Source organism: Xiphophorus couchianus, chromosome 9 (assembly GCF_001444195.1).
Source record: "Xiphophorus couchianus chromosome 9, X_couchianus-1.0, whole genome shotgun sequence".
NCBI lineage: Eukaryota > Metazoa > Chordata > Actinopteri > Cyprinodontiformes > Poeciliidae > Xiphophorus > Xiphophorus couchianus.
In genome coordinates this window covers 8413866-8427762 of record NC_040236.1, presented here as the reverse complement: position 1 = coordinate 8427762, position 13897 = coordinate 8413866, and the positions used below count along the sequence as shown (strand labels likewise).

The 13897-nt window shown below is 36.7% G+C and overlaps 1 protein-coding gene across 1 annotated transcript in view; it reads right to left on the bottom strand.

Moving 5' to 3' along the window:
- The window catches only part of LOC114150996 (adhesion G-protein coupled receptor D2), an 80351-nt gene that overhangs the window by 4884 nt on the left and 61570 nt on the right, over nt 1-13897 (bottom strand). The window contains exon 24 of the mRNA XM_028027871.1: nt 10958-11031. Within this exon, the coding sequence (XP_027883672.1) occupies nt 10958-11031 (74 nt within the window). The remainder of the gene's footprint in view (nt 1-10957; nt 11032-13897) is intronic.

Here is a 13897-nt window from a genome sequence, read left to right as displayed (position 1 = left end):
GTACAAACCCTCTCATTTTCAGCTTGAGGGACATTTCTCGGAAGCCCGCACATGCAAACAGTTGTGTTCACATTGTCCCCATCAAAGAAAACTGATAATTTAGTTTGCTATCTTCCTCTTGAGACAATAATGGTTTCAGTTTGCTGGCTTGAAGTCTTAAGAGAATCTGTCTTTTGCCAGAGGCAGCTGCAGTGCTATAACATCGCTCTTTTAAAATGAGCATCAGGGATTAAAATGTAACAGGCAAAAGGACAATATGAGGAACTAAGACACAATACCCTTTGAGAAAATTCTTTAGCTATCTGTTGGGTGAGAAGTTCATTTTAGAAACATTTGGAAAAAAGTGTTGTTTTAGGGAGTCTCAAGCTCTTGGTTTCCTAAATTGTGGATCTGAATCACAAATGATTGCTTTAGCAACTGTTGAGTGGCTCCTAATATAATAAAAAAGATTTTCAGTACATAATAAGAAGAAGTTCTAGTCTCTTAAATATAACAGGTTCTTACATGGCAATGTATCTCCAACAGTAAGTGCAGTGTTTCGCCTTAGTTCAAAATGTGGTTTTAATATTTTTTTTAATCTAAAAAGTTTTTATGCTCTCCAGCAGGGAAAGTTAAATACATAAAATAATGAAGAAAATGTTTATGTGGCTGAATATCTTACCAGTCACTGTTGCATAAACTGTAATGTTGGCCGACTTGTTGCCACTCTTTGTGTCTGGCTTTAAGCCACCAAAAAGTCACTTTAAATCTTTAAAATCACTTAAAGCTACAATAAGCCTTAGGGACGTCCGGGGAATAGTGTCAGGACACTGCATCTGTCATCCATGAGCACCATATTACTACCGGCTATAAAATAAGTGGGGAGGTTAAAGGGAGAGACAAACACAATTGGCTGGGTTAGACAATTACTGCAAAGGTGCCCTTGAGCAAAGCATTTAAAAGCCTTGCAATGATGGTACTTCTCAAAGATTGATTGTGTATGCATAAATGTAAAAAGGGTTGGCTGGAAAATGAAGTGCAAGCTAACAATGTTTACATTTTCTCTGAAAGGAAAATACCCTGTATTTTCTGGAACTATGAATACTGAGGAAAATACACAGAGAGGGATAAAGTACAGACATATACACACACATACACACACACATATATATAACGAGAGGGAGAGAGAGGGTGATAGAGAGTCAAATAACACCTGACCAATGCAAACTTGATAGCAAGTATGTGTGCTAGACTTCATCTTGGTTTGTCAAAAAAAAAAAAGGATTTAAATCAACATAAACATTGACTTCATGTTGACAAGTGCTTTCTTTGGGAGTGTAGCGAGGGTCTAACAGTGGAGGGCAAGCTTTGAGTCTAATATGACCTGAGTGATGTAAGATGAGGTGAGAGAGTGTAAAGCCTGAGGCTTTACACACCAAAGCACCAGACAGCAGTTTGATCAATATGGCATGGCCAGATCTGTACAAGATGGCAGTGGTAGACAGTGGAGGGTCTTGCCTTCATGATGGAGTTGCATAGGCCAGAAATATGCTGGAATTATTTATTGATTATCATATCATTGCTGACATCAAGCTAATCATATTACTTATATGTATGTTGTTTTCAGAAGAAACAGTTACAGTATTATTTTTGAGTGGACAGAGTTATCACAATTAAGTAAAAGTTGTGGTAAGTGAACAACACATCAAAAACAAACATGTAAACAAGGAAAAAACAAATAACTTGGATAATATTATTTTTTACAATAAAATCAACATTATCAATGAACAGTTGCAGATTTAGGAGACAGTTACACCAGCTCTGTTTAATTAGCTTTAATCAAACTCTAGTTTTTTTGCCTAGAAGGTCTTGTTTGTTTGTTTCCAAATGCACATCAGGATGTGAATTGGTCCTGAACTCTACCGTTTGAAATTTTATTAACTTTCTTTGAATGTTGTATGTGTATGAAGAAACCACCAATTTAATGATTAGTTATCACTTGGGATGAATCAAGCACAGAACTTGTTGGAGACTCCAAATATTTTGTATATGGTTTATAGCTTGCTAGGGGGAATCTAAGTGGGAAAAAGAAAACACCATAAAGTCAAACTCGCAAGGCAAATGTATGTTTTCTTTTTAAATAACCTAAGATGTTCATATTAGACTAACCTATAAAAAATTATATTGATGATTGGTGAATGTAAATATCTAAACAACATTTTCTTACGTCTCTGAAACCAGTTATGCAGAAACAAAAGCAAACACGGATATGTTCAGACCTAAAAAAATCTGACATTCATAAGTGATAAAAATGTCAGTTGGAATTTTTTAAGATGTATAAATAATGGATGCTCCTAGTATGCAGGGGATCATCTTCAATGAGCTAAGTGTGTGGAGTGGGCTGTCTCATCTCCAAGCAGAAGAGCCATCTTAATGACTGCGCCCGGAGACCTCTGGGTCTACGCATACTCCCCCTGTTTTCATCAACCCTCCCATCAGAACCCCTGCTCTTCATCAGACCCATTCATGCTCCTGACCACAATGTATCATGCAGAGCAGAATATGAGCTTTTAAATTAAACATTGACAGCAGCAGCTGCTGCCTGTTTTAGGCAAAACAGCAGAAAATCAACCAAACAGGGTGGTTTGGGAAGATCTGTGTGTGTGCGCAATTGAGACGTTTTAGGGGCTGATTGGTTGGGTCTCACAAACCTGCGGAGAGTAGCAAATGCAAATCATGTCACAAGCCTGTGTGGGCATAGTAGTTAACAGCGGTGTTAGATGTGACCAACTCTGAGCCCTATGTGATTTGGACGTATCAAAATCACTGGGCGCTACTATTTTTGGCATTTCATTTAGTAAAAAGATATATTGTGACTTTCCTCTTGTTTCTCAGGTAGTGACGGCTCGTGTGTAATATCAACCAGCAACACAAACGTAAACAATGGAGGGAGCAGAGAGGTGCTCGTTTACTACAGGCACTATTCTGAGTTTGTGTCAGCTATAGATGACAATATGAATGTCCGTTGTAACCTCTGTGATGGCGACAAAGTGCTATTGTTACACTCTTAACACTCGTTGTTCCGGAGACGGAACAACGAGAGTGAATTTCTGTACTTCTCCAGTGGAGGATGGAGCTACTACCAATCAATCCTAGAATAGGCTTTCCAGCTGATTTCTGATGTAGAGATCAAACTTTCCTGAATAAACTGACAAACCTTAACATAGCATGTAAAAAAAAAAAGAAAAAAGAAAATTACAATTTTCTCACTGCATTTACATTGCTTTTAGGCTTATGCCAACTGATATCAATATAAACTTTTTTTGCCACTGTCAATTGTAAATCTTATTTTTTCCAGTCAACTCTTGTAGTATGAAATCAACATATAACAACTGCATCTTATAGTTTTTATCTTGGGGTGTAATAATAGTCTTCCAACCTATCAATAGCTTCAACAATACATCAAACTTGAGGAAACATTTGAGAATAGCACAGTCTAATTGACAGAGCAAGTCTCACCAGGTGGTGTCAAGCAGAGAGCTATGACTAAACTTCAGGAGTTTCCCCATCACTCAGACAAAAGCAGGACTTCGGTGCAAAACCAGTAGGCAGAGTTGAAGTTGAGGAAATAATGCCCTTAAACACAGATGACTCATCCTGGTTGTCATTTTTATGCTAAGGCAGCAGGGGCTGTTGTCAGCAGTTGTTTAATGGAACTAATGAAGTAACTTGAAATATAACTCAGTTACTTTTTTCAAGGAGAGGTGCAAATGTGCAGCAAAAGCCAAAAATGAGATGCAAACAGGTGTAACTGCACATCAAATCACTTTTTTAAACAGGGCCATGTAGGTTTGCAGTTTTTCCTCCCTAAATAATGAACAACATTTAAAAAACTGCTTTTTGTGTTTACTTGTGCTGTCTTTGACTAATATTTAAATTCGTTTAATGTACTGAAAAACATAAGGGTGACAAACATGCAAAGAAATAGGAAATCAGAAAAGGGGCAAACACTTCTTCACACCACTGTACCTACAAAATGGCAATGTATGTTACAATTAAATACAAACAGACTCGCACAAATGCCAAAAGTGTCAGCTGAGAGTAATTTAGGTATTTGAGTCTTGTCTAATTAAATAAAGGCAAACATTCCTGGACAGATATTTTCTTCAAATAGAGGATAGTGGAATTTATAACATCCTGCGTCAACTTTACTTTGTATGACGATGACGATAGATGAGGTAAGGACGACTACACTCCTCTCCTGACCTGCATTCCGACATAAACAGGAAATTGCAAGCGGGAAGGAAGTCATATTTTTTACAGCTGTGCCCTGCGATGAGAACAGCACAGAGAGACGTGCATTTCCAATATGTCTAAGCTGTGCAGACCATACCTACAATATGCCAGTCAATATTAAAAAACATGAATAATCCAGATGGAGTAAAAAGTACCGTTACTCTTTTTATTTTAAGCAAAACTGAATCTTTATCTGGTATTGTCCCAATTCAAAGAGTTTTTCCTATACAAGCAACACAGACACCTTTGTCTCTTTGTTTCAGATTTTGGATGATGATCAAGGCCCCAGGTTCAGACTCAGGGCTTTTGATGTGTCACAGAACAGGGATTTATGTGGCTCTTGTATCCGATGATAGTCATCACATCTGCAAGTCAAGGCAGTAAATCAGATTGATAGGCTGCACAGAATTCCATTTTCACACTGGACCAAAGGACAGAAATTAAATGATGCAGATGTATTCTGTGCCATCTCAAATTCTCTTCGGCTTGAGAATATTTCACTTCTCAATGCAAACACCTTTTGTGACAAGCTTTTACATGCACGTCCATTGGAAGATGTGATCAATTTGCCTTCCAAAAAGAGAAGTTCCATTTGTTAAAATGTAGAGGCGCAGAAAGAAATAATTTAATGTCCTACAGGAAGTGATTTAATGTGCAAAAAGACATGCACTTGTTTTTGCTCTGTCCTTTTCCTGTTGTGTTCTGATAGGGACTTCCTCTCCCCCGTGGGGGTGGATACAGTGTCATCCGTCCATCCATCCCACCCACCTCAACCCAAGCATAACTCACTGAAATGTCATCATGCTGTCAAGCTACCTCAATAAAAATATTTCTAAACTTTCAAGACATCAGTATGGACACCGGCAAAGTGCAAAGCACTTCCAACAGAGATTGTGTAAGGTGAGCTACAGTAAAGCATAAAAAGGTTGATGTTTGTGTTTTTAACGTGGTAAACTCTGTGTGAGCATTTGAGACATTTTTGTGCTGGCCTGGGTGCGGGGGTGGTTGCAGGCTTCACCTCAGCACTGGTAACACCAGGATGATCTTTTCCTGTCTGCCCCAGTATCTCTACGACCAACTCCCTTCCTTCCCGCCAATACACAGCGATAGGGCACAGCCTTACACACGTAACTGTTATAGAAATGTAAGCATCATCTTTAGGTCAGTGTCAGAGGGAGAATGCTGTCTAAAGCATTCTCCCTCTGACACTGACCTTTGTAACAAGGTAAAACCTGATTCAGTATAAATACTTTTCATTCACGTTTTATCACAGTGCAACCTGGACATTTTTTTAAATAGATACCCTAAAGGTAATTTCAAGAAAAGGTGCCATTAATGAGTTGTTATAGCCTAGATGAAACAGAGGACACATAAAATGTTTTATGCAAAAACTGAAAAAGATCAAATCTTTAAATTCTGCAGTCAAATTTAGATAAAACAAAAGGCAAATGTGTAGAATGTTTGGTCTTATTAGTTTTTTGTCTTTGTCTTTGGAGACTGAAAGTAGAAATACATATTTTTTGTTGCTGTTGGGGTTGGGGTTGGTGAGGACACTTTCATACATGTTGAGTTGTACAAGTTTGCTTATATAAAATAAATAGCAGTTGTGGGTGTCATTGTGCTTTGACTGAATCCTTGTTGGTTCATTATTTGTCCGATTCTTCCTACCTTTTTGTGGCGAGAATGTCCAAATTAATTTTGTCATCTAGGAGGACTGCAAAGATTTTAGATTTGTTGTTCTGTGAGAAATTATATTTCATGGACAGTGTTACTCTATATTAATCAATGAATACAATACGATTTGTCACTTATTAGCAAAATGTTCTAGAAAAAAAACCGTTTTCTTTTAACTTCAAAAAATATTTAATGTGACAATACTTTTGTATTTACTTTGCTACAAAGTATTTTTTGCTAAAATGATAGAACTATTGCATTTTTGATCCTGTAACATTTTTCAATTGGGTAAAGTTAGTCACACTTAAACATAGCTGGACATGTGCACAGTCACCTACAGATGGAGGAAATACTCTCAGTGCTGCCTGTGTCTGCTGAGGATGTGCGGTGCAGTGATGGCACATTAACGATCAGACCCATGACAGCAGTGTGCTTAGCCTCACTGAAAAAAGCTTGCTGCCAGTGTTTAATTCAATGAGGATTGTTTGAGTAAAACAATGGCTTTTGGCCCCATTGAGATTAAGGGAAGGGTGAGAAAGGTGTGTTTGTCAATGGCAGCTGACTGTATTTTTGTGTTTTAGCCCACTGGTGATCCCATGGGTTCGATGGGGTCGTGAATCAGACGTATCGCTGTGGTGCAAGGGACATCCGCTGTTTTTCCAGGTAACTCACAAAACAGGTCAACAATGAGTAGCTAAAAGGGAAAATACAACCAGACATGCTCACTGTGGTACCATAAAGACTATTTAGAGACACTGGGAGTAAATTGTACTTATATTTAGGGTTACAATTATTTTTAGTAAGACTTTTCAAAACTATCTTGCAAAAAAAAAATATATAAATACACTGTGTGATGAAGTACCTCATAAAGAACAGACTAAAAAAAAGACCAGCCAACCCCATGGACAGTAGGGTTGGCTTTTTTTTTTTTTTTTACTAGCCACACCTGCTAATAAGGCTAATGATAAAACAAGCCATTATTAAATGGTGGACCAAGACTGAAGCTGACAATACAAGAAGGACCTAGTCAGAACCCATGGTAACCTATTCCTAACATATAGCCTATTAGAATGCGAATACTTTTTCAAATGTTTCACTATACAGGAAAGTGACATTTTTGAGCATTGTATAGATAGGACCTGTCTAGCAGTCACTGGTTTTGTTCTAATATTTAATTGGCTGTATTTCGTGTCTTATTAGAAAAAGACCTTTGACTTCAAAACAGGTTTCTTGGAAACCAGTATTATGTAATTTGTCATTTACACTCAGTTCAGCAGCAAGTCAGAGGCAACGGTCTCTGTGTTTATTTTATTTTATTTATTTGGGTATTTTGCATTCCATGTAGTCCATTTCGACTATGCTAATGTAGTTTACTGATTTAGAGCTGCAGGTCTTAATGAAAATCCTCTGCCTGATGATCAGTGCTATTGATCACGCTGAGCTCCTGTTTTAAGCGGGGCTAATTGATCAATCACCACAGGTTGCTTTGGATTAATGGAACATAACTGGTACATGAACCTGCAGCTCTCTCCTCCCAAGGAATTTTTACTTTTCAGGAGTGTGAGATACAATTGATCAATGGGTACAATTTTTAAACCTTTGTGCACAACTTATAATGCATAATATGGTGCAGTGTTGTCCAGTTTAATTTAAGTATTTTTCTTGACAGAGGTCAAATTTAGTCTTCTACAAGCTGAAAGTGCCTCTTTATAAACAGGCATTATAAAGCAATTAAAACAAATTGGAATGTGTACTGATGGTCACCTTTTTTTTAAGATAGCTTTTGACTATACTTGTGACAATGGATAAAAAAGGAAGAAAAATGCCATTACAGCAAGAAATGCTTCAATCCATGATTTCTGGGTTATGATCCGATCCTTATATCTGAGTTTACTAATCCACAGATACCAATATTTTTTGATCCACAACCTATTTATTAAAACATTTACTGTTATTTCAAATCTTGTGATTTACAAGCTAATCATACATAAACTATAAGCCATGCTGTTGAAATTTGAACATATACTTTAACAGTTTAACAGTTACATAATAAATATTGAAAATATTATTTTGTACTTAAATTTACAATATGGTCAGTAGTTGAGATTCTACATATGCAGATGACTGAGACAAAGGAGACAGTGAATAGTTGGACATAAACCACAGTAGGCATTAGAACATATTTGTATTTTAAAAAGTTTTCAGCTCTCTGGTTTTACAGGAAGTAAAATGCTGTAAAAGGTTCAAAAACCACCGCAAGCAACAACATTGTATTGTGGTAAATAGTAACTATATCAGTACTTGGCCAGGTACTGATGCTGGATTGGATTGGGCCATTCTCTGATCACAGATCCCACATCTAGGTTGTTAATATTGCACAAGTTACTTTGTAGTCCACGGATTTAAAAATGTAAGATTTGGATTGTGAAAGACCAAGACATCAACACACTCTTCAATATACACAGAAAATTGTGATGTCACTCTACATAAGAGCAGGAATCAACATTTTCAGCTAAAAAGTTACAAGATCAGTCTAACACAAAAAGTCAGTAATAAATACAAAATGTCAGTAATAAATACATTAAATTACTTATTTATGTTTAAGGAGTTATAGAAAGAGAGCTTTTCAATCACATATCTGTGCTTAGTGGTCACTCTAGGTAACAGTTAATGTAGAAAAATGTTAATGTAGAAAAACTCTATGTTGAATTTAGAACATAGTCATAAGCATTAACTACCATCCAAATACTAGTACACACATCTAGATAAAAACACTCCCTGTGAACGATTGCTGACTGACCACTAGTGACTCCACAGAGGTTTTGTTTTCTGTGTATATGAAAGAGTGGACTGGATATTCCAGCTGGCCTGTTATGGGACTCCCAATCGCGTGTGAACTGTACTCAGAGGGAGCTGCGGCTAACAGGTCCAACACTGAAACACTTAACAGGATGAGAAGGTCAGCTGGGGTGAGCTCAGCTGGGTAAACCAGGAATAGTTTTCTTTGTGACTCTGAATTGTTTTTAGTAATATTCCGCTCATGTGGAATTTTAATCTTAGTATTTTTCAACTTTTCAACAAAATTTTTACATTTTTCAACAAAAATAAATCCTTGTTACAATATATACATAAAAAATTCTATTCTATTTGCTTTCGCAAAATAACAATTTTAAAAATGCATTATTTGGATCTCACAACAAATTACAGATTTCAACTTCCCACTGTTATTCATCTACAAACCTTTCCTTATTGAAACACACCCACTTCGAAGCATTTAGCTAACCTTGACCAACTAACCAGCCACACACTCTGCTCAAATCCAGCTGTCCTAACTTGCAGATGGTGCAGAATGAGATCACAATTCCACCCAACAACCTCTGGTGTGAACTTAATTGTGTACACTCAGGTATTGGGTTTCAGACAGCGTCTGAAACTCCCAGCAAGTGAAGAGAAACAGACAGAGTGAACTTGACAATGAGCGAGAGTGCGACAGTGCAAGAAGAGAGGGAGTGAGGCACGGACCACCCAATAGCTGCAAAGGAAAATAAAGCCAGAGAACAGAGTCGGCTTCGATCAGTTCGGAAGTAGAACAATTGAAAGATGTTGTGCAGGAGCTGTTTGCTAAGACAAAAAAAATGACAGAAAATGAAGACGAAAAACTGCAAACATCATTTAATCAGAGAGTTGATCTTAAACTGTAAATTTATGTGGTGTGTAATGTCTAGCAGTATCGCGTATGAATATTGCACAATATTCATACACGTTATGAAAGTTGTTTATGTGAGCAGAAAAAAATAATCCTTTAAAACAATTACATAAAAAACAAACATTACCTTTTAAGATCAGTTTTCACTACATACTGGGAGTTTCAGGCATGATAGCATAGACAGCAATGACGGAGAATTTTAGAAAAAAAATGTAGTTTTGTAAAGCAAACTGAAAAAAATTATTATAAATATTATGTTGTTTTTTTTGTGTGTTTTTTTTTACCAGATGAGCTTGCAAAACAATCTTATTACATTATATCATTTAGTCACAGAGCTTATGATGAAGGTTGTTTTTTTTTTTTCTTTTTTAAAAGGTAAATGCAATATTGTATAAAGTGTATGAGAAGTGGTTTTAGTGGTGGCCACTAGGGGGATGAGTTTGTTAAATGTTAGTTCTGGATGCTGGATGTATTTAAGTGATGAGGCAGTCAGTTAAGCATTGAGGAGCCTGTGTGGGAGGCTTGGAGGAAGCCAGAAAGAGACTTCTGCCAAGTCCTGGAAGCCTTCTAATTCATTTCCACCCGGACTGAATGTACAAACCTCTTTACTCATCATAGCTGATTTTGACTAAAGCGTCTGGCTGTTATACCTGTGATTATTTTCTTAAAAAAAAAAAAAGAAAAAAAAAAGCATATAAATGTTTTCAGTTTGCCTGCTTACTTCTAAGTATTTTTGTTCTGCTGTTCTCTCTCAGGACCAATGTAGAACTTTTGTCATTTTGCATAAAGATCTGACCTTAATTTAATAAAAGAATAAACACATTTTCATACTGTTATTTAACTCTAAAGGTCAACCAATTTGACTTGATTGCCCTATAGGATCTGGGGCAATCCTATTTGCAAATTATTTGGAGGTTATTGTTGAGTGATCATGTCTTTGATATCTTTCTTTTTTACATAATTTACTTTGGAATACATGTTATGTCTTGTTTGTAAGATACATTTTGTTAATTCTTCTTTCATTAAATATTTGAAGACAAAAGAAAGATCTTTTAAAAATGCTGATTCCAGTCCAGCTGAAGTGTTGCTAGGCAGTAACAAAAGGAACATATTTTGATGAGCATAAAGCCCAAATTAAGAATGGTCTAAATTTCAAAGTGTTTTTGTCCAAAAAGTGATGCATCTAAATTTGTTGTCTACCTATTCAGATCATTTTGCTGTTTTCCCAAACCACAATTTCCCTGAATGACCAATAATGTTATTATGTAAACTCTGTGCATATATATATAAAAAGAAAGTTACCTTTTTATCCGATGGAGTTAATGTGGACATTTGAAGCAGGGATTTTTCCTCAGCACCTGGATTGGGTAACTGACCTGAAGACAGTCAAATATAGTCACTGTTAGCTCTTTGAATTTCTGGGCGCACATTTTCAAACATTTCGTTTCTGAACATCATCACAAATTTTGTCTAATCATGATACAAAAAAGGTCACTAGTACACAATCACTGCAATAACATGATATAAAATTAATCAAAGCAGAAAATAAAATCAACTTACAAAAAGCTTTGAAGTACAAAAATGAAATAATAATTGAATATAAGCAATTTAAATATATCAGTTTCATATACATATTAAATTTCATATCTGAGGAAGCTTTAAAATAAAATGTGAGACAGATATCAAATTTTGAGATACATGTTTATTTATACATCTTCAGAAAATATCTAAATATCTCTTATCTTTCACTAACTGTGAAGATTTTAATTGTTTCAACTTTATCTCTCTTTTTTATGATAAAAATCATGTAATAAGAAAAATGTTAATTGAAAAAAGTATAAGAAACTCCTGAAGCTGTTGATTTGTTTGATACAGAATGAGAAAGTCTTTTTCTGTTTAGAAGAAACAAAAAAGTCAAACATACGGGGTAATTACTAAAATTTGGCAATATTTCTAACTATGGGATATTGGACCCTGTAAAGTTCTTAAATACACAATAGCTTAAGAATATGTAGACTTTGCGAGTTTTCTGTTTGTCGTGAACCTATCTGCGTCATCTGACTGCCAACTGTCTTGTCTCTGTCATGTTATTCACGACCAGTCATCACTGCTCTGCACCCCGACATTGGCCTATGGATTGGTCTCCGAGGACGACTGCTTATTTGAACAGGGTGGGCAGCCTGCCTTTTACACATGTATCTACACACATTATGCAGTGTCTTCATCTGTCGCTGCCTCATTTATATGTAAAAGGGCAGAAGGGTGGGTGGCTAGTCCATAGGAGAGAGGTCAGTGTCCTGAAGGAGTTTATCTCTCTGAGATGTCAGAGTTATGAATGTGAAGAAGAGAGAAAGCAGGACAGAATGGTGTGACTCAAAACAATCTGGAAAGTATTGTTTTGTGACCAAACTGATCTGTAACAGCCGTTACACTGTATAACTTAACTATAAGTCCTCAAAGAGTCAAACACAATGACTAGGTGTGAATTAGAAAGGTTAAACAAATTTGACACATTTCTGTGTTTACTTGCTTAGAAGAGAGTTGAGTAAAAATGAGTAAGAAACAGATCAGATGTCTTTGGAAAGTTTCTTTGCGAAAGGGAAAAGGCCCAGAGACAGGAGAATGGATTTATCCCGGTAGGTTATTCCCACATTCCAAGCCCGCTCTGCATAATATGGGTCGACCGGCTTGCTAATGAGGCAACGAAGCTTCAAACTGCTTCGCCACGAAGACACCAAGTACCCTGCGCATAAGCAACACTTCGGGTGTCATTGTCTCTCATCACTCCCAGATGGGACCATCTCATTGCAGAGAAACAAGCTCAGGGCTCCCATTAGTCGTCATCGTAAGTTACAATTTTCACAAAAGTAAAATGTTTGTTTTTGTGGCACATCTGTATCTTATTTTGAAGGGATATGTAAACGTTACTATAGCGACCAGAGTCAGAGAGCGTTAGGGCAGCGGTCGAGAGAAGATGAGAGGAGTAGAGCTTGTGAGTCTTAAGTCTGGTTCACACCGCCATGATTAAAGAATTGTCGGCCGATTTTCCAAACCTCTCTGACCACACACGACACGAACCGATAAAAGTAAAACAGGTTCGATCGGTTCGTGTGTCCAGCCACACGGCAGGAGCAACACACCACACATGAACCGATTCCACTCATGAACATCCCGATTCCAGAAAAAAATCCAGAAAATCCCCCAGACTGCAGAAAAATTGCCACGTCTTGACCAGTTCGCGGTAATAAAAAGGTTGGAGACCACTGATATAGTAATCTTTTAAAAGTTTCAAAACTTGGCAAATTTATTTGTGGTGATTTTACAGATATTATTAAGTAATTTGTTATGGGCCTCTGAAAGTCCATTATTTGATATTGGACGTACAGGCTTCTTAAAACATTCCCAGGCACACTACAGCATCAGGATCCAAACTATTGTGTTTTTTCTTGATTACATTTCATTTTTGCCATAATCAGAGTATTTTATAAAGCAATGTGTATGTCCTTCTGATGATGCCATTTAAATGTGGCTTTGTTCATAAATTGTCTTGAAATTAAAAAAATATATAATCAAAAATAATATACATCAAAATGTAGATCACAATGACACTTACATGCTAAGTAATATTACAAACAATGATACAAAAGACACTGGAAACTGTAACTGAATATAACATAGCAGTCATTATCAATTTAATCAGAACAGCCGTGCTGTGATAAAGCGTTAGAGCACGGGTAAAAGAACATTTATGTTGTTTATGTGGAAAGTAACTGCATTTTATCAAATCAGAGTTTGGTAATGTTTGGAGGAAAACCAACTAAAAAGTTTTCTGACAAGATAAGGGTATCATTGGCAGTGTGCAGTGCAGAGGGAAGGTTGGGTTCAGGAAGTTTTCACTCCTTTCTTTCCAGTGCGCCCCTGGCCTTTCCAATTTCCAGTGAATTGCTGAAAGAAGCCAGATACAGGCAGGGTAATCACCAGCTAATAAGAGGCTTTACTGAAAACAGACAGCCAGTGACATATTACAAGCTTGAAAGATGCGTGCTTACATTTGTACACACCCAATCACACTGACAACTTAATGCATTTGACCACACAAAGATGTATAATTGCAGTGCGGTATATGACGACAAACACTGGAAAGAAACAATCACTAAAAACGTATAAAACTATAAAACAAGCACATGTGCAAAAATCAACACACCAACAAATACACAAAATCCTCACCAGACCCAGATCCTT